Source organism: Athene cunicularia, assembly GCF_003259725.1.
Source record: "Athene cunicularia isolate RWA chromosome 4 unlocalized genomic scaffold, athCun1 chr4_part1, whole genome shotgun sequence".
In the NCBI taxonomy this organism is placed as follows: Eukaryota; Metazoa; Chordata; class Aves; order Strigiformes; family Strigidae; genus Athene; species Athene cunicularia.
Genome location: NW_020799098.1, coordinates 29,580,988 through 29,600,227, shown reverse-complemented (window position 1 = coordinate 29,600,227; position 19,240 = coordinate 29,580,988). Strand labels below are relative to the sequence as shown.

At 34.9% G+C, this 19,240-nt stretch overlaps 1 protein-coding gene across 6 annotated transcripts in view; it reads left to right on the top strand.

The window, feature by feature from the left end:
* The window catches only part of CLOCK (clock circadian regulator), a 54,271-nt gene that overhangs the window by 24,329 nt on the left and 10,702 nt on the right, over window positions 1-19,240 (top strand). For 4 of the 6 annotated variants that reach the window (XM_026846745.1, XM_026846747.1, XM_026846744.1 and 1 more), the window contains 13 exons: window positions 2,926-3,017; window positions 4,327-4,416; window positions 5,886-6,006; window positions 7,205-7,318; window positions 9,905-10,023; window positions 13,709-13,791; window positions 14,012-14,118; window positions 14,761-14,908; window positions 15,129-15,204; window positions 16,134-16,275; window positions 16,670-16,770; window positions 17,709-17,798; window positions 18,714-18,872. In XM_026846745.1, coding sequence (XP_026702546.1) covers window positions 2,926-3,017; window positions 4,327-4,416; window positions 5,886-6,006; window positions 7,205-7,318; window positions 9,905-10,023; window positions 13,709-13,791; window positions 14,012-14,118; window positions 14,761-14,908; window positions 15,129-15,204; window positions 16,134-16,275; window positions 16,670-16,770; window positions 17,709-17,798; window positions 18,714-18,872 — 1,442 coding nt within the window. Of the gene's footprint in view, window positions 1-2,925; window positions 3,018-4,326; window positions 4,417-5,885; window positions 6,007-7,204; window positions 7,319-9,904; window positions 10,024-13,708; window positions 13,792-14,011; window positions 14,119-14,760; window positions 14,909-15,128; window positions 15,205-16,133; window positions 16,276-16,669; window positions 16,771-17,708; window positions 17,799-18,713; window positions 18,873-19,240 lie in introns of those variants that run through there. The other 2 variants (XM_026846748.1, XM_026846750.1) reach the window with 2 other exon arrangements.

The window sequence follows — 19,240 nt, the reverse complement described above, 5'->3', positions numbered from 1 at the left end:
GCACCAGATGTATACTGAATAGTGCTATTAAAAGGGTAATGTAACAAGTAAAATGGAAAGGGAGGGGGGAATAATTTATGTGAGAATTCATAGGCTGGGGGTGTTTTTTGCCAATTAAATATTGATTATGCTGTTGTTATTCTCTGTGACATGTTTGTCTCATGACAAAAAGAAAAGCAGTATGAAGGCTTCTTTTCTGTAAAAGACAGTTTTGTAGGTTCTAAGGCCTTTGTGAAAATTCGTTCTGTTTCAAAATCACTTTATCTGATATTGATGATTCCTGTCATAAAATATAGAGTAGAATGAACACGTGTGTCAGCCAGCCAGCAGCACCAGTCATACTTTTTTCTTCAAAGTGTTTTCTGAGATTATATTTTAAAATTATTATTGTTATTATTTAATATTTTTTTAGGGGAAAAAAAGCAGCTCTGGAGAGGGATGCCTTTTAGGGCATGGCACTTTTGTCCTTCACCTGGTGGGACAAGAGTGCAGCTTTTTGTGACTGCACAGAATGTATTAAGGACTCTAAAGCTCTGGCTGCCAGTGCTTACTAGCATTGCTCTGCACTGGCTTACATTAAAATGTTTTGGACAAAATGTTGGCAAGGTCAGGAGCATATTCTGCCTCCTGAGGTGCTTGGATCTGTTATAATAAAGCAGTTACCCTAGTAATAAATGAATTGTTCAGCACTGATTAGCTGCTTTATTGTTGAAAATCCTACTGTGTTCAGCCACCAGGTTTTGATTAACTCTGTTGCTTCTGGTTCTTTCTGGACCATTTCAACATTGACCAGGCTTGGTACTCTGGAAGCAGCTCCAGATGAATTGTCTGAGCTGATTACTGGCCAGTGTGGAGTCTCTTTCTCATTGGGAAAGGACAGCAGGCTAAACACACTGAAATTATATTACGGAGAGCTTCTCCTTGGCTAATATTGCCTATCATCTTCCTTTGAATTTGTAAACAGGAAGTTTTTGAAAATTATGAAATACTGAAGAATTTCGCTGCTTATAATTACAGCTGATAGACTGATATTCATACAACCCATGGATAAATGCTACAGATCTTGGCCCAGCTGGTAATTTCTTCTGAGGATGCTCTGCAACTCGGAAGCCGAGTTGCTTCAGATCCAGGATTTGAAGACTGAAGTTCAATGTGCAAGTTTGGTTATGGTACTCTGTCTGGTGTCTAGCTCAGGAATGTCACCTCAGTGCTATTTATCTTTGGATGCAATCTTCTGCCAGAATTTTTAGGCATTTCTCTGAAGTTACCAAAGGAAACAAGTTCTTTCCATGTTACTTTGGCTCTATTTTTCAATATCATATTTGTTGTTCTAATTACGGAAAACATAAAAGAACACCTGTACTTGTGGTAAGATAATTCAGAATGGTTCATTAAAGGCAGGAACTTCAGCTTTTATTTAGTATAAATCCTTTCTACTACAGAAGCCTGACTGACTTTTTTCTTTCTTTAAATTCTGAAGTAGGATGGTTATATGGACCAGAATGAGCCAATGAATTTACCAGTTCTGAAGTGGAGATTATCTGTGTCCTGTGGACTGAATGCATTAAGTTCCTTGAATTTTGCCTCTACTTTGGTGGTAGAGCTTTTTGTTTCTGTGTCCTTTGCCTCTCAGCGTTCATTGTATTTGTTCTGACCAAAACGTTAGATTTGGGGGTTATACTTAGGTTATCCTTATTTTTCAGCCCACTGTTTACTGCTTTGTGATACTGTTTCAAAACAGATAGCAAAAGCCTGATCAATTTATGTCTTCTGTGAGATCTGATTATTGTAAATTCTGGTCCATCTTATTTGTTGATTTCCGCCTCCCCACACCTTGCAGCTCTCCACTTCTTGCCAGTTTCTTGCATGATGTTGCTGTTGTTTACTGTTCTTCTAGTTAAGTCTAAAGCTCTTTCATAAAGTTTTCTCCCTTCAGTCTGGGAACCAAAATTCTGAACTGTTTCAGCCCTTTGCATATTTAACTCAATTCCAGGTTTTCTCTGCTCTTTGAGCCATCTGAACTGACAAACTAGTTTACAGCCTTTGTACAGACTTATCCTTTAGAAATCAAAAGCCTTAAAGACATGGTTTGGTTCTTTCAGTTAGTCTTGATACTTGATTCATGATTACTTGTTCAAGGTTGTTCTTAAAACTAGTACTTCTGTAATGCTCTTGTTACTCATAAAAACTGAAGTACTACATGGTCTTGCTGCTTCTTGTTTCAGTTACCAGTTGATAGGGAAGCATCAGCTTTCCGAACCTGGGGTCTGGTTTTGCTTAGCAGCTGTTGTTTCTCTCACCTATGTATAGTAAGTTAATCTTAAGTCCTACAGGAATCTCTGTTTAAAATTTGTCTCTGTGTATGAATCAGACAGTAATTCTGCAGTGGAGTCTGTTATACAGCTCTTAAGAGTCTTTGTTGAGAACCTTCTTTTTTAATGTAACCTTATTTCTTTACAGAAAAGAGTGGAGAGAAAGAACAGTGACAATTCTTAGTGCAAAGGTTAGAATGATCAGGATTGACCGAGATACTTGAGGGTTAGGCATTTTGATGACCTAAACTGATCAGGAATTTTGGCTTTCTAAATCTTTAAAAACAACACTCTTAATAAAACGTTTTATTATAGTCTCAGAGGAAAGAGTATTCTTCAATTGTCAAAATCCATTACTTACTGTCATTAACTTCAGCATTACCTTGAAGGTACTGGGAACATTGCAGGACTGTAGCACAAACTGGTAGAAGGAAAGAGAAGGGGGAAAAGACATTTATTTTCTTTCTAAGGAACAACATCTATGTGTAATGAGTGAACAACAGAGGAGACTGGAGAACCTTCCGCTATTTCCTACTGAGTATGTGTAGCTCAGTGGGAAAATAATGACTTTTGGAAGTGTGAATCCTCATATTGTATATATGTTTGGTTGTAGAAATTACTGCACAATCAGATGCCAGTGAGATTCGACAGGACTGGAAACCAACATTCCTTAGTAATGAAGAGTTCACACAGTTAATGTTAGAGGTATATTGTTTTCTGTTTTTCTCGGCGTAGAATATTTCCTCACAGGGAGTCATTCCATGATCACATTTTTCAGTTTGATGACATAACTTTTTATTTTCATATTTTAATTGCAATTATACATTTTCATGAAGATAAACAGTCAGAATTCCTATGCATGCAATATAAACTACATTTTCTGTTACATAAAACATTATAAAGAGAAAGTCCACAAATGAACATATTTACTATCAAAGTGAATATTTTAAATTATCAACACAAGGAAAGTGCTAGTTAACTAAAGAATTTTTATGCGTAAAATAAAATACTATTTATAAAAAAGGCTCAACATCCATTTACCTTGTGAGCAATAAAGTGTTTAATTTCTTTGCTTGTTATGCTTTCCAAAAATAGTGTGTGAGTATTACTTTGCTAAAGAAGGTTACATAAATAGTTGGATTGCTACTAGAAATAAACTTTCAGTATAAGCTATCGTTTCCTTGGAAATGAGGATCAGTCACTTGTACCTTGTTCATGAAACAATTTCTAGTAATAGTTAAATGAAAAATATTAAAGTAAATGAACAAGCAGGTTTTGTTTTCATTCCATAGTTAAACATTTTCTTTGAGGCACAGATTTAAAAATAAAAAGTTCTCCTGTACTTAAAATTTTCAAAAAATCCTCTGTGGCAAATTTGCCTATGTTTTTCAACAAGTTAGTGAAGTAGTTGCTTATGTTTTTCAATGTTTTTTGTAGATGTTTTTAGTGCTTCTCAAGTCCTCTTACAAAATAAGTGTCCACAACTAGTGACTCTCGAGATAGAACAATATGATATAAGAAATTTTTTCAAAGTTGTGAGCTTTAAAAAATGTCATGCTTTATATGTTTGGTAGCATTCAACTTAAACATAGTTGTATTATGTTTAGTAGAAGTAAGTTTGAGTTAAGCAGTAGATAAGGCAGCCAGAACTGTATCTCACGGTTTTCAAGTCTCAATAAAATCTTGCTTTTGTCTCTAGCTCATTTTTCTGAGTGTTCAAATGTTTAAAATGATGATGAAATTAAAAATAACAGGCAGGCAGAGTGGAAGATGGGGTAAACAGTGGCTAGCTGTATATGGACTTGCTTCTGCAACCAAGAACAGAAGAGTATGGGAATTGTAATGTTCATAGTGTAAAAGCAAGACTAAAAAGTTTTAGCACTGAAAGGCATTCTCATTTTTATAATAAACTAAACAGAAATTGATCTAAATTATTTTCCATATTGAACATAGCTTAACAGTTTTAATATGCTCTGTTTCTTTTTCTTTAACTGCCCATTATGTTTAATTTCAGGCTCTTGATGGTTTTTTTTTAGCAATTATGACAGATGGAAACATAATATATGTATCTGAAAGTATAACTCCCTTACTTGAACATTTGCCAGTAAGTACAAATTGCTTTCAGTAATATATCAGTTTGTCTATGGATGGTGTTCTGCTATGAGTACTAATTAATCATTAGCCTTTTGGGCATTATAGAACAGATGCATGTTTTGTTCTAATGCTTCTGCTTTTGCTTCAGCACGACTCCTTCCTACTGGTCTGTATCCTATATTAAACATTTCCTTTGGAAATACAGAATGCAGTTGGCACTCTGTTAGGCAGGGTTATGATGTGCCAGACTACCATCAGTTTCTCTTCAACATAACTGAAATAACACAGTTGACTGCAGGAGACCCTTTAGAGTTCACACTTTAGAGTTCACACCTGTCACAGCCTCTACATAAGTCAGAAGAGTATTGCTAGAGAGCTATATCTCTGCAATATTTTTAAACTACTTTTTTATTCCTTTCTCGCCAAAGAACTCTTATAAGAAACACATTGCTGCTGGTTCTGCTCTTTGAGCTAGGTATATACTTTGGGTTTTATCACATTCATTCATCTTTAATCTTGGTGGCATTGCTCACTAGTAAATTTAACATTCTAGATTTTAAAGTTTCCTTTGAATAATTTATTCTGAAATGAGGCAAATTAGTACTCAAAAATGCAAACAACTGATGAGTAAACAGTGAGTTCTTTTCTAGAAGAGAAAGGGTAGTTGTCTTACTGAGGTAAGAGTATTTTGTAAAACTTGGAGTGGCATATTTAAAAAAAAATCTGCAAAACACAAATTCCTCTAAGGTATGCATAATATCAGCCTGAGATTTTTGAAAAATGTACAGATAATTCTCATTAAAAAAAAAAAGTTAAATCCACCAAGTTCTCAGAGGCATATTTGTTCTTTACTTTTAAGTGTGATTTATGTTCTAAACATACATTCTGTGACCCCTCTTTTCTGAATAATTAATAAAATGTATTTATGCATATAATCAGTTCTTCAATTTTATTGCATTCATCTCTTTTGTTCACACTTTTGTGTACATAGTTGCGGAGCTGATTATAAAATGTATTCATAAAATCAATTGCAATTGGATATAATTATTGGTAACATAATAACCTATACGTTGTAGGGAGGAGTTGTCTTTTGTTCCAAGATACCATTTCAGTGTTTTGGATGCCACCAACAGGTTACGTTGCCCTAGAACTACACCCTATAATTTCTAATTAAAATGCTTCTTTACTTGGACTTGTTGCATTTCAGAGAGGTTAATACAAGCTCCGTTGTACTTTAACGTGTATGTATATCTGCTGCATTCGTGGTGTTTTTCATTAAATGGTTCGCAGTGTCAAAATTAAGACAGATCAAAGTGAGATTTTTTTTCTTGCAGAATATTCATGTGTATTCCAGCAGGTGGCTTTGTTGAGTCAGTAATGTTCTTCTGAACTGTGGAATTGTTTTGCACTACAATAGTAGGCTTTGTGACATTGTACATCTTGCATTAGTTTAATGCTTATTAAATCTTTTTCTTCCAGTCTGATCTTGTGGATCAGAGTGTATTTAATTTTATCCCAGAGGGGGAACATTCAGAAATTTATAAAATATTGTCTTCTCATCTGCTGGAAAGTGATTCATTGACACCAGAATACTTAAAATGTAAGTAGTTTTTGTGGGGTAACCATGGTAGGCAGCTCAGCCCCACACAGCTGCTCTCTCACTCCCCAAAGTGGGATGGGGAAAGAATCAGGAGGGTAAAAGTGAGAGGACTCTTGGGTTGAAATAAAGACAGTTTAATAGGTAAAGCAAAAGCTATGTGCGCAAGCAAAGTGAAATAAGGAGTTAATTTGCCATTTCCTATTGGCAGGCGGGTGTTTAGCCATTTCCAGGAAAGCAGGGCTCCAGCACATGTAGTGATTTCTTGGGAAGACAAATGCCATAAGCACAAATGTCTCCCCCTTCCTCCCTCTTTCCCCAGCTTTTACTGCTGAGCACAATGTGACATGGGATGGGATATCCCTTAGGTCCACTGTCCTGGCTGTGTCCCCTTCTAGCTTCTTACACACTCCCAGCCTACTTGCTGGTGGGGTGGTGTGAGAAACAGAAAAGGCCTTTGCACTGTGTAAGCACTCCTCAGCAATAACTAAAACATTCTGGTGTTTTCAGTGCTGGTTTAGCCGCACATCCAAAACACAGCACCATATGAGCTGCTACGAAGAAAATTAACTCTATCCCAGATGAAATCAGTATGGTAGTTGTGTTAAAAGTAATCTGCTTTGTATCATATGTGATCAGTACTTTTCTTCCAGTGTTATTTAAGCAGAAACGTATGGGTGAGTCTTGAAGTACAGTAGCACTTCTTTGTGGGTTCCCCCCCCCCAAGAGTAAAATTTTCAGTGTTACATTGTATTTCACTCTATGACTTTCCCATGTGTAAGAAATGTTCGTGTTATAGTGGTTGGCAAGAATAAAAACATAGCAGCCTAAGGGGTTTTGGAAGTGCATGTTTTAGTTAAGTTTAGGACAGCAGCTTCTTTAAAATAGCTCTAGTTTTCAGGGGTTTTCTGTATCGTTAGTATTCAGACCCTTCATGCACAAATTCTAAAGGAATTTTCTTTAGGTTAGGTTTTCTTAGGTTTATCATGCTGGTTAAAAGGTTAGGTTAGGTTTTCTTAGGTTAGGTTAGGTTTTCTTAGGTTTATCATGCTGGTTAAAAGCAGAGGCTGTAGCCATTTGTAATCACAACACTTACAGTATCTTAATAAGTATGCAGCTTAATTATTCCTGCTTTCCATTTCATGTTGCCTGTGTGCTTCATCAAGCATGTAGCCTATTAATTTGTTTATTCTTTTCTCAGCAAAAAATCAACTAGAATTCTGTTGCCATATGCTGCGAGGAACAATAGATCCAAAAGAGCAACCTACATATGAATATGTAAAATTTATAGGAAATTTCAAGTGTTTGAATAATGGTAAGTAATTTCAGTGATGTTAGAGTGGAATACTTGGGCAGCTTCACAGCTAAACAGGCTTGGGACCATTGTGCAAAACTTAATGATGAACTAAAATCAATCTTTCAAAAGAAGCAGAGTTATCACTTCTACATTGTTTTAATGAAAAAGAAGAAAAACTGCCTATCAAGTATTATAGGTCTGTGCATTTGAATACAAAATGTAGTAATTGTGCTTAATGCTTTCAATTAAAGAAAACTGGTGTCTTGTAAGACATTTTTTAAAAGAATGTAAGAGAAATTTAAGCAAATGCTTTAAAATAAAGAGCCTGAATCTAGTTAAGCATAATCCATACTTAAGCAGGTGACTTGAAGATCAGTGGTACTGAGTACTTGAGGTTCTCATTATGCAGTGAGTTTGGAAGTAAAATGTAGGTTTTCCCCCCATTTGAACTCCGTGCTTTCACTGACAGGAGTTACCACGCAGATGAGTGGATGGGCCAGTATAATTTTCCACACTGAGTTCCTTCTCCTTTCCATTGAAGATATTTTTATTAGTTACATACTATATTATTTTCTCTGTACTACATCTCTAATCTGTTTGTCCAGCCTCTGCTGACTATTTACTTGAAAGGCATGTTTATTTGGTCAACCAGACAAATGGGTTGTGCAGTGTTGTCAGTAGCAGATCTTCATAAAGATCACCCTCCACAAATATTGTCAAAACCAGTATCTTGTAAATAAACATATGCTTTTTTATGTGATACCAGTATTTTTCTCATAAAATGGGGATAGGTTGAGTCTTAGTGCCAAATGCAGGTATGTAGTATCATAGGAAGGTCTGAAGAAATGGGTCTGAAAAGGCCAAATATGGTGATAGTCTTGGAAAGAGGAGGAGTTGGGAAACTGCAGACCTATAGGCAGCAATTCAGTATTGGGAAATATTCCAGAACAAATAACTAAACTATATGTGAGCTCCAGGAGGCTAGCAAGGAATTGAATAGCAACCATTGTGGATTTTTCAGGTAGAAATACCATCAAATCAATTCAGTTTCCTCCACCAAAGAGTAACACACTGTGTGGATAAAAGGATAAAGCATATATGATGATGAACTTCTTTAATATGCTTTTGACCGCTACCATATTCTGGTCTCACAAACATGTAAGGGAAGCACATAGTAGTTGAAACTGCTGGAAATTAGCTGCAGAAATTGGTTGGAAAGGTTACTGGTTCACCAAAATGCAGTTGTAATGGACTTCTGGATTTGATCAGTATTTTCTTTAATGTTATGAGTAAGGAATGTAGGTTGCAGTCATGAAATGATGAAAGAATGCTAAAAACAGAATAAGAATTCAGCCCCGAATTTAGAAAATAAATTATTTTGGGGAAAAAAATAAAACAGAAAAATTGACTAAGAACAAATGCAAGTTACTACATTTAGGAATAGCAAACTGTATGAACCAGGGGAAAAGGTTACAGTCAGCTAGATATCAGTCGTTTAGGAAAAGGAGTTACTGTGGAATGTAAGCTGAATATGACCAAATCATCATGACCAATCACTAAACTGTGAAAATACAAAAGCCTGTCTAAAATACAGTCTAAACCACATGAAGTAATCCCACTGCACTTCTTAGAACCCATATGTCCTCATCCAATTTCTGACACTATTTGTTGGGAGTAAGTAAAGCAGTTGGAGTAGAGCAATGAAAGCAATCAAAAATTTAAAAATCTGACTTACAAGACAAGATAAACTCTGAAGAACAGAGGATAAGGGATAAAATTAAGAGGAAGGAAATTATCTGTTTTCTTTCTGATGTAAAGAGCAAGGAGCTGTAAGCTGAAATTGCATGAAGAAGCTTCAGGGAAAATTCTAATCTAGAGTTCAACTAAAGCCAGTTAGGCTTGGAAGAGCCTGACAGTGTTTTAGAGTCACCGTCATTAGAGCTTAGTAAAGATAAACTAATTTGATATCTGCTGCAAATGAAAGATAAGGTTAATCTGTTTTGAGGTCTAGTCCATCCTTTCCCCCCTTATGATTCCATCCACCTCTGTGATTCAGTAAGTGGAATTTGTTTATTCTCAGCTTGGTGTCCTGACTCTTTCACATACATAATTGTGCCTTTGATTGTTGTGTTACTCAGTATGTCTTCACCTTGTGTTGTCGGAATGTGATGGAAGCCTAGAAAATAAATACTTACCTCAAAGTTCAAAAGAAAAAGTTAGCAAAACCTAATACAAAAGAGAAACTTTAAAGATATTTTTTAAGAAGGTGTATTCCAGTCATTTTTAGTAGTTATGAACAAGGATTAGAATTGTTACTAGTTTTTTAAAACTTCTTTGTTGGATGATATTATATTAACTGTAACAAGTCTTAGTTATTTGAGAAAGTTACTTGATGGTTATGTTCCTATTATTACTGTACAACTACTATTCCTGTGCATATATGTGTATATATTATATGTAGCATTTTTCTTAATGTGTGTTGTTATAAGCAGACCACATTAGATAAATATTATCTATAAATATATTAGATAAATAATATGGGCCGTTTTCCTCCATGCTTATATTGTAATCTGTGTTGACCTCTTCTCCTCTATCTTTCCTCAGTTCCCAACTCGGCGCACAATGGTTTTGAAGGAACTATTCAGCGATCACACCGACCTTCTTATGAAGACAAAGTTTGCTTTGTAGCCACAGTTAGATTAGCTACACCTCAATTTATCAAGGTATGTGCAAATGAAATTATTTTTTGTATCATTTTTAAATGTACTCTGAATAGGAAAACTTCAGAGAGAATGTACACAACATTTCAAGGATTATTAATGAAAACCATAAGGAATTTTACAGGAAACTGAAAGTGTCTGTTTCTTAATTCACACACAAATAGGTTAAATGTTATGCAAAGCATCGATGAAGTTGTTATGGTGAGTGCCATTTCTAAATAGTCATATAAAAGACTAATATGCAAGAAATAGATTTAGAAGTCTGTAGGAATGTAATTTAGCAAATTAAGCAAAATGAAAGATAACATTGAGATTCCACTTTCATTGGAGAAATAGTTTTAGATGACACTTGAATGTGAATTTTATGTTGCTGATGGTCTTGCTGTAGTTTGATGCAGGTAAATCTGGTAGGGCTTAATGAAACCTTACATTACTTGTCAGTAACTGAGAGTTGGGTTTGAGGTAGTAGAACTCTTTCGTTTTGTTTCAGTTCTGTTATTCAGTAACTCTGTTGTTTAAAGAGAATATTTTGCTTAACTGCTAATGAAGTTATCTTTCCAAGTTTAGGATTGGATGTGAATGAAATTTGTGGTTTACTAAGTATAATCCTGTTCCTCACCAAAATCAGTCAAAATAAATACTGAGGATACAGAACAGGATAGTCTGTAATTGTGATTCAGATCACAGTACAGGATAGTTTACTATCTAACATTGTTCTTGCAATTCAGTTGTAAAAAAATGCTGTGAAATGTATATGGCACATGGTTAGGATGCTGTCATGCAGAACTCTGAACATTTAAATATTACGCCTGAAAGTTGAATGCACTGGTGTCTTAAACTGAACATTGGTGGTGGTAGTCTCTGAAGATATTATCTATATACTTTACACTTTGAAAGCATAGTAGGGAGCCTGTGGAGAAATTATATAAACTTCTTCAGTTCTTTCAGGCCGAATAGGAGTTGGATCTCTCCAGACTGCTGCCAGAGAGAGTTTGTTGTTTATTTTTCCTGAAGCCATGGAAATCTTCCATCTGACACTTCTCTTTCCATACGGGTCTAAATAATGTGCTTCCTGTTGTGCCTACAGTTAGTAGACATGTTAAAAGTGTGATTATTGCTACATAAAATACTTCGGGAAAGAAGACCAACCTGGCAGTATTTGCAAATATTTCTGTCTTTTAAAGTCTAAGAGTTTAGAATGTACTGTAGTAAAAAACTTCTGTGTTTCCTATCTCTGGAACAGGACATTTGGAAGTTGAGGAACATTCATTTATGATCTTTTAGGTGTCACAGTCTCCTGAGAGCAAAAGCCTTACTCTGGCCAAAATTTCATTTCTCTGCCTGAACTTCTGGGCCCCTAGTGTCTAAGGAAGCTTTCATGTACAGAGATTTTAAGATCCTCTTAAGGGTTTCAACTGGAGTTGTTCATCTGGGAAATCTTGTGAAGACGACTAACATTAGAATGAAGACTTTTAATCTGACAATACTTGTTTATCCTCTTTTGATACCTTCTGTTGCTATTGAGGTTAGCATCGACTAGACTCTAGAAAATAAGTGTTATGTCAGGAACTTTACCATCCCAGTAACTTTACTAACAGATGCATGATGCAGCCAGTAATGAGATGTGTAGTTTAGTACTGGATTGCCTTATTTAATGTAGAATCTGTCTGCCCATCTGCCACTTTTTATTTCAGAAGCTATATGGTTCTGGATTTTTTTTTTAACCTAGAATGTAATTTCTCCAGGATATACAGAGTATTCATGAGAATAATCTCTGAAAGTTCACATTTTTATTTTTTGCATATGACTCTACCACTTTTGTAAAAAACTAAGGCACAAATTTTGCTCACCAGTGAAGGGATTTGGCTCTATACATTCTTTAAAATATTTGTCTTGCATTTTGGCTGGTAAATGACTGAATCTTATCAAGAAGACAGGATTAATTCATCCAGAAGGATTCTACCAGAATACTTTTTGTTACAAATGAAAGTCCTTTCTTTTTTAAATGCCTTGTTGAACAAGATAGCTTCTTCCCAGGAGTATTTTACAGTGGAATATCTGCAAATCGTTGATATAAATGCATTGAGTAATCAAATACTAACCTGTCAGCTCCTCTCCTAACAGTGATGTGTTTACTGTGATTTTACTGCCTGCACTTAAGTTATTTTTACTTTTGTTTTGAGTTGTGACAAAATAATTATGTTTAAAAAATCAAGAAACCAAAAGTATATCTCAAGGATATACACTTGCTCTGTCATTTCTTGTATTTTGCTATGAGTAGTGCTTTATTAAATGCTGTAATCTTAGGAAAGTAGATGAACTTTGGGTTTTAGGAGTAGTTTCAGTTTTAAGCTTATGTCTTGCTGACTGGAAGTCACACCAAGAGTCATAAATTTGACTCATTTTCTAGTCACGGTCTTTGGATTTTACAGCGATGAAGGTGAGGAAAAAACATTGCCTGCACATGTTCGTTTTTTTCTTTCATTGAAAGAAAACTTAGAAATATCTATTTAAAGAACTGCAAAATATCCATATAAACTTCGTATTATAATCTGCAAGAATGAAAAGGAAGGTGGTCCTTTTGTAGGAACAACAGTTAGTCTTCTACTGTATTTTTCTGCGGGAATATTTTAGTTATAGGTGTTTGCAGAGCAGCAGTGCGCTTGTCTGTCCATGTCTGTTGTGAATATTATGTCAGTGCAGCAGCAGTTTCCATATTGTAGTCTTTAGGAAACTGTTGTGGTACCTGATCATCAATAGTCTGCTGTGTTCCTGGCAGTGGGAATACCATTGCAAGCTCCAACAAGTGTGGCAAACATGTGCAGGTGTCCAAAAAAGAAAGATTTACTCTAATTTTATTGTAATTCTTTGAGGGGTGTAGTTGTATGTATTCCATCATCCATCTTTCTTCTTGTGAGGCAGTACTAGAGGAGTTTGCAAAAGAACCAACTGGTTTCGGGTACTTAGCTTCCTTACTGTCTCAGCATGAGGCACAGTACTTGTGGGGCATCTTTACCTCTCTGGAAGGGGACATTAGAAACTGACTGACAAACACTGATTTCACATATGTCTGAGCAGAATACAGTTTAAATTGTGAACAAAATGCCTTGAGGATTTGTTGTAATAGTGGAAATAAAATTATTCTCTTACTTTTAATGAGTTCTAAACATAAGAATAGTGTGTTATTTGTAGTACCTGTCCATGCCCTTAAGACAAAGTGATTTAAAATACTCTGTATTCAATAAAACGTAGAAACCTGTTCCTAAACTTAGAATAATTTGACCATCTTGCTGGTGTTGGTTTTTACCCATTGGAAACATATACTGTAATCAGAGTGTCTGGTGAGAGTGTTTCATCTCTTTTGCTTGTTACAAGTTAAAAGTGTAACTGCAGGAACTATTGATTTCTGCCTTTCTGATATCTGTGTTAGTAGATACTGAGCCTGAGTTTAATCGCACACTGGAGTTGTTCCATTTAAATCAACTGTCAGTTTGACACAGCTGAGATTAGATTCTACCTCAGTACTACGCATCTAAACAAGCAAAACCAATGAAACTGTCTAAAAATAACGTAATAACTATTGTGGAGTTATCTACTACCTTCTGTAAGTCAGAATTTCAAAAGAGTTTATGAATTAGAATAGAGCAGTTTTGAGAGAGTTGTTTTGTTTTTTTTTTTTACTTTTTAGGAAATGTGCACTGTTGAAGAACCCAATGAAGAGTTCACATCTAGACATAGCTTAGAATGGAAGTTCCTATTCTTGGATCACAGGTGCAATTCCTTCTATGTATAGCAGCAATAATAGCTGAATCCCAGTGGTGGCTATAATATTTAGAGTTAACTAATCAGTATTACCTACTCATAGCTTGTGTTGGATTTAATTTTAGATTTTTTTCAGAGCACATACTGTAAACAAGAAAACATATAATGAAATAACTTTTGGGGTTTTTTTGTGTAAAAATAAATTGACATTGATTTTTGTATTATTTAGGGCACCTCCGATAATAGGTTATCTTCCATTTGAAGTTTTGGGAACATCAGGGTATGATTATTATCATGTGGATGATCTAGATAATCTGGCAAAATGTCACGAGCATTGTGAGTATGACTAGATTGCTAAAACAAGCAAGTTTGCTTTATAGATGTTTGGTTTAAAGTTTGTTAAATTGTACAACTGTTGTACTGAAATTTTGTCATATATTTGAGTGAAGCATCCTTACTCCCATTCATTTGACATTATTGAGCTGCTGATCTTCATCTTTTTAATTTTGATCCAGAAGTACAAAACAGATTTAACTTTATCTTATAATTTAGAGTTTTCACTATGGTAAATTGGAGTGCACAGTACTATGATTAATATTTCTGCAGTTCTTCCAATAGCATTTAAAAGGCTCTGTGATGTTTAATAAATGCAAAAAATGTTTAAACATATAATAGAATAAGATTTCTGTTTAGCTATGTTTTTCTTTATACAACTGCATTTAATTTTTTTGCACATAAATTTTTCACAATATCTATAAAACCCCACAAGAATGGAAGTTTGAGTTCTGCAGTTCTCTGAAAAATGCAGTGTAAATATTTTTTGGTAGAAAGCTACAGTTTTAAACCTGTTCTTAGTCATTGTCATAATACTGGATTTAGACATGAGCTTGGGCACATTAATTGGAAAATAATGTTAATTATGTAATTGCAATATTTACAGACTGGAAAGAGGGTAAACTTTATTTTTTACTTTTACAGTAATGCAATATGGGAAAGGGAAGTCATGTTACTACAGATTCCTTACAAAGGGACAGCAATGGATTTGGCTGCAAACACATTACTATATCACGTATCATCAGTGGAATTCTAGGCCAGAGTTTATTGTTTGTACGCACACTGTTGTAAGGTAAGTTATTTTTTTTAAAATCTATGTTAGAGAAATTCTAATTGTATGGGACCTGTATTGCTGTTTTTTTTGGAGGTAGAGAAATCATAGCAGTTTAAAGACTCATTGGGAAACTTCTGAGATACTTTGTAAGCAAGGTAGCTCTGAGGAGTTTGCTTTCTGAGGTATGCGTTTTAAATTGTCCAAGAATACAGTAGTCATATTTGGTTTGTTCTTCTAGTTATGCAGAAGTTAGGGCAGAAAGACGACGAGAACTTGGTATTGAGGAGTCTCTTCCAGAGTTAACAGCAGATAAAGTGAGTGTCTTATACAATTTTATTTTACCTCTTCTTTATTTCATACTAAAAATAATATGTAAGCAAATATACAGCAGCAAAAAGTGGTTTGTAATTAAGTCATGATAGTAATTATTTTGATCTCTAAATAATACGACTATTTAAAATGATCAAAGAAGTCTAGGAAGGGTGTTTGTTTAACTGTATTCTGCCCTGAACACTTGCCCTCCTCTCTTCAGGAGTTCACGTGCATGTAGTTATAACATAGCAACATCCGTAAGTCCTTATTAAGATCTGATTCCTGCAGAGTTTGATTCATAAATAAATGTTCTTCCTTACTGGAAGCACCCATAATCTGAAAAAACAAGGTCAACACACAAAAATGACTTAAAGAAAATTCACAAGATGAAAGCAAGATCTGTTCCATCGTGTGACTCAGTCCCACTTCTTAGAAGTATACAAAATTAATTTTGAATTAATATCCTTGGAAGCAAAGTGAGTCTTAGATAAGCCAACTTGTGCAGGTGCTCTGTCGTGTTTTCCCCTGGCAGTTCAGAAATGTTTTCCCTTGACAGTTCAGCAAGTTTCATCTGATAGTGCTCCTTCTAGTGGAATTAACTCATCCTTTCTCAAAAGAATAATCAGTTGACTCATTACACTGGTGTTGTGAATTGAGTTGCTAGGGAAGGAGGTCAGCTCAGCAGTGAGTTTGTGGCCTATGTCTGCATGCATTTTGGTTTCTAGGCTTATACGGCCTTGGTTTGGTTTCTTTTCCAAGGGTAAATACCACAAATGGAAACTGAACTTACAGATACCAAACAGGCCACTACTTCTGCAGTCACCTGTATAATGGGGTTGATTAGACACAGCATGGTCTTAGGTATTTACTAACAGAAATATACATTATGTACTGAATCAGATAAAATAATTGTTTATGTGTGTCTCTTCAGAATCAGGATTCTGGGTCTGACAATCACATAAACACAGTAAGTCTCAAAGAAGCACTGGAAAGGTTTGATACCAGCCCCACGCCTTCTGCTTCCTCCAGGAGTTCAAGAAAATCTTCACATACTGCAGTATCAGATCATTCATGTAAGCACCAACTGTTGAAAATATAATTGTGTTCCTAGTGAAGGCCTTCTCTACTTACTTTAATTAAATGCATACTAGCAGTTAATCATAATTTCATGAAAAGTGCACAAATGAAAACGTCCTTTTTGATGGTTCAGAGATCTGATGACCACTCAGATTTTCAGAGGTTGTATAGTGAATTCTGCTTCTCAAAGTACACTAGCAGACCCTAGAACACCCTGTTTTAGTCCATTAGATTGCATTATTGTTCCATCCAACAATAGGGTAAAAAACCAAGTCCAAGCCCAAAGGATGTTTTTATACACTAAAAGCTTCCTGTGATTTGGTTATTGGATTGCAGAATTGAGATTACTATTAATGTGTCTCTTTCTGTTGTAACTCTGAACATTGTCAGCAACACCAACTAAAATGACGGTGGACACTAGCACTCCTCCAAGGCAAAGCTTATCTGGTCATGAAAAGACTGCACAAAGAAGATCATCTCTGAGTAGTCAGGTAACTCTTCAGAGAAGAATTTTGTACTTAATCAATGTAATTCACCTTTAAAAGGTATTATTAAATCCGTATAACCTTTGTTTTATTTCTTCTGAAAACACATTTAAACTGTAACAGTTTCACTTGGAATACGTGACTATCAGAATTGTATCATCAATGTGCAACTTCGGTGTATGACATTTTAAGAGAATGCAATAATTAAACATATAAGTATTTAATTTTTTGGCATTAGGGTTTACAAGATTGTGTATGACTCTCTGCTTTCACTCACACATAACTTCTTTCTATGATTCTGCATTTTTAATATATGTATGTTTATAAGCAATTATATAAATATATTTATATATATATAATTGCCAACATAATGCTCTGTGTGTCCCTGTAGAGAATTCATATACATTTATGACTCTAAGAATATCAGTGAATACTTTCATATAGTTTCTGAAATCTTGGTAACATGAGAAGATGTCATGCTTCATGTACTTGGTGTTCATGTTCCAGTTGAACTAATACATTCACTTCAAAAACAGAATGCTTATTAAAAAAATGTATTTTTTTAATTATTACTTTAAGAATAAATCAAAGATGTCAACTTCCAAACTTGTTGAAAAAGTTTTTCCCTTACTACAAATAAGAGGTTTAAAACAGTTGTGATTTTAATTTCTTTTTTTCCTTGTTTATACCTGCTACTTCTATATATTTTTAGCAGTGGGAACATTATTTATTTATTTATTTGTTTATAAGTTGTATATAATCAACTGCTCTTGTGTTCTTTATTCTCCAGTACTTAAGGTTAGATATTTCGGGAAACATTTACTTGTTTTTATCATATGTTCATATGATGCTAGTTTGGAATTGACACTTTATGTAAAGAAATATTTCATGTCAGGTATGAAGTTAATTCTCTTCCAGTTATGGAATAATTTTTTAAATCCTAGTCTTTAAGCTCCCAGTCTCTTGGACAACCAGTAACACAGCCAACAATGTCTCAGCCAGCAACTTTACAGCTCCAGTCTGGCATGTCCCAGGTATGGATTAAGTTGGTTTATTGTATATTATTTTTTTAATCAGTCTTGTTCTGAATGTAAGGTTAATTTCTGTTTCAGAAATTATGTTCTTTGGTGCCAAAGTCACCTTTAACATTACTTTCTTGAAATGATCAAATTCCCCAAATTTGACACTTTTCCTTTATTTTTTTTTCTTCCCATTATTTGTGTGGATATAGTTTTAAGCTTTGGCCATTAGAAACAGATATAAACACAATTTAAGGTAAAATATTTTAGGACATGAATTTAAAAATCCATCAGCTGTGCTGGTACTTTCCACACATATTCTTGTAGCACAAGGCAACTTAGTCTATGAAACACTTTTGTGAAATAAAAACAGTGGTATCAGGTTCAACTGAAGATCTATGTCCTGTAGATAGGATATAAATATCAAAAGGTTATATTGACTTGTGGCCCGTAGCAGATGTCTAGGGAAGAACAGAAGTGCCAAACATAGCTTCTCTGTGGGCTCAGCCTTCAGCAGTTTGTGACTGAGGGTATTCCCAAGTTATTTTATAAATTTTAGCTCTGGATGATTTTTTTTTTTGGTAAACTGGAATAATTCTAATTTTTAACCTGAGAGAGCTTTAACATCTGCAGTACCATGTAAATTACTAAGGCTTTTTATATAGTCTTGGTGATTCAGATACAAGTCAATTTCTTCTGCTATGGATTTTTTTCTTTTAGTTCACCAATTCTGATGCGTCAGTTAAATGTGACATCAATTATATGTGAGTTCTGTGACATTTTCATACTAATTAATTTGTCCTCAGATTATGATTATTAGCAGTTTAAAAAGTGCTTGATTTCTTTGCTACTATGGAGGAGTGTATTTACTGCTTGTAAAAAAAATGTCATTATTTTTGCTCAGCTTTTAATTTACTCATTGCACTACAGCCTGTGTTTCAGTTTTCAGCTCAATTAGGAGCTATGCAGCATCTAAAGGACCAGCTAGAGCAAAGAACACGAATGATAGAGGCAAATATTCATCGGCAGCAGGAAGAGTTGCGTAAGATTCAAGAGCAGCTTCAAATTGTCCATGGTCAAGGACTCCAGGTAAGTTAGTGTAACTCTTACTGGTTTGATTCGTGGAGAATTTAGACATCTAAAATGAGACTTTCACACTTAATTCCACAAGGTGATCTTCCCTACCCCCTGTCAGCTACCCCCTGTCAGCTGCCATCTGGAACTAATGTGCCTAAAATCCCTAGCATCCAAAGCTACTGTTCCCAAGGTACCTGCCATTTTGCTTCTGAATGTATCTGGAAGTGCCGCAGTGTATCTTTTCAGTGTTGTGAAGCTCCAGCCTAGCTTATGCCTAAGCCTAAATATAAAAGGATGCAGTAGTTGTTACTTCTTGCAAAGTTTTGCATTAGAATATTAATCCAAAATGAGCAAGATGATCATTTATTTCCTCTTTAAGC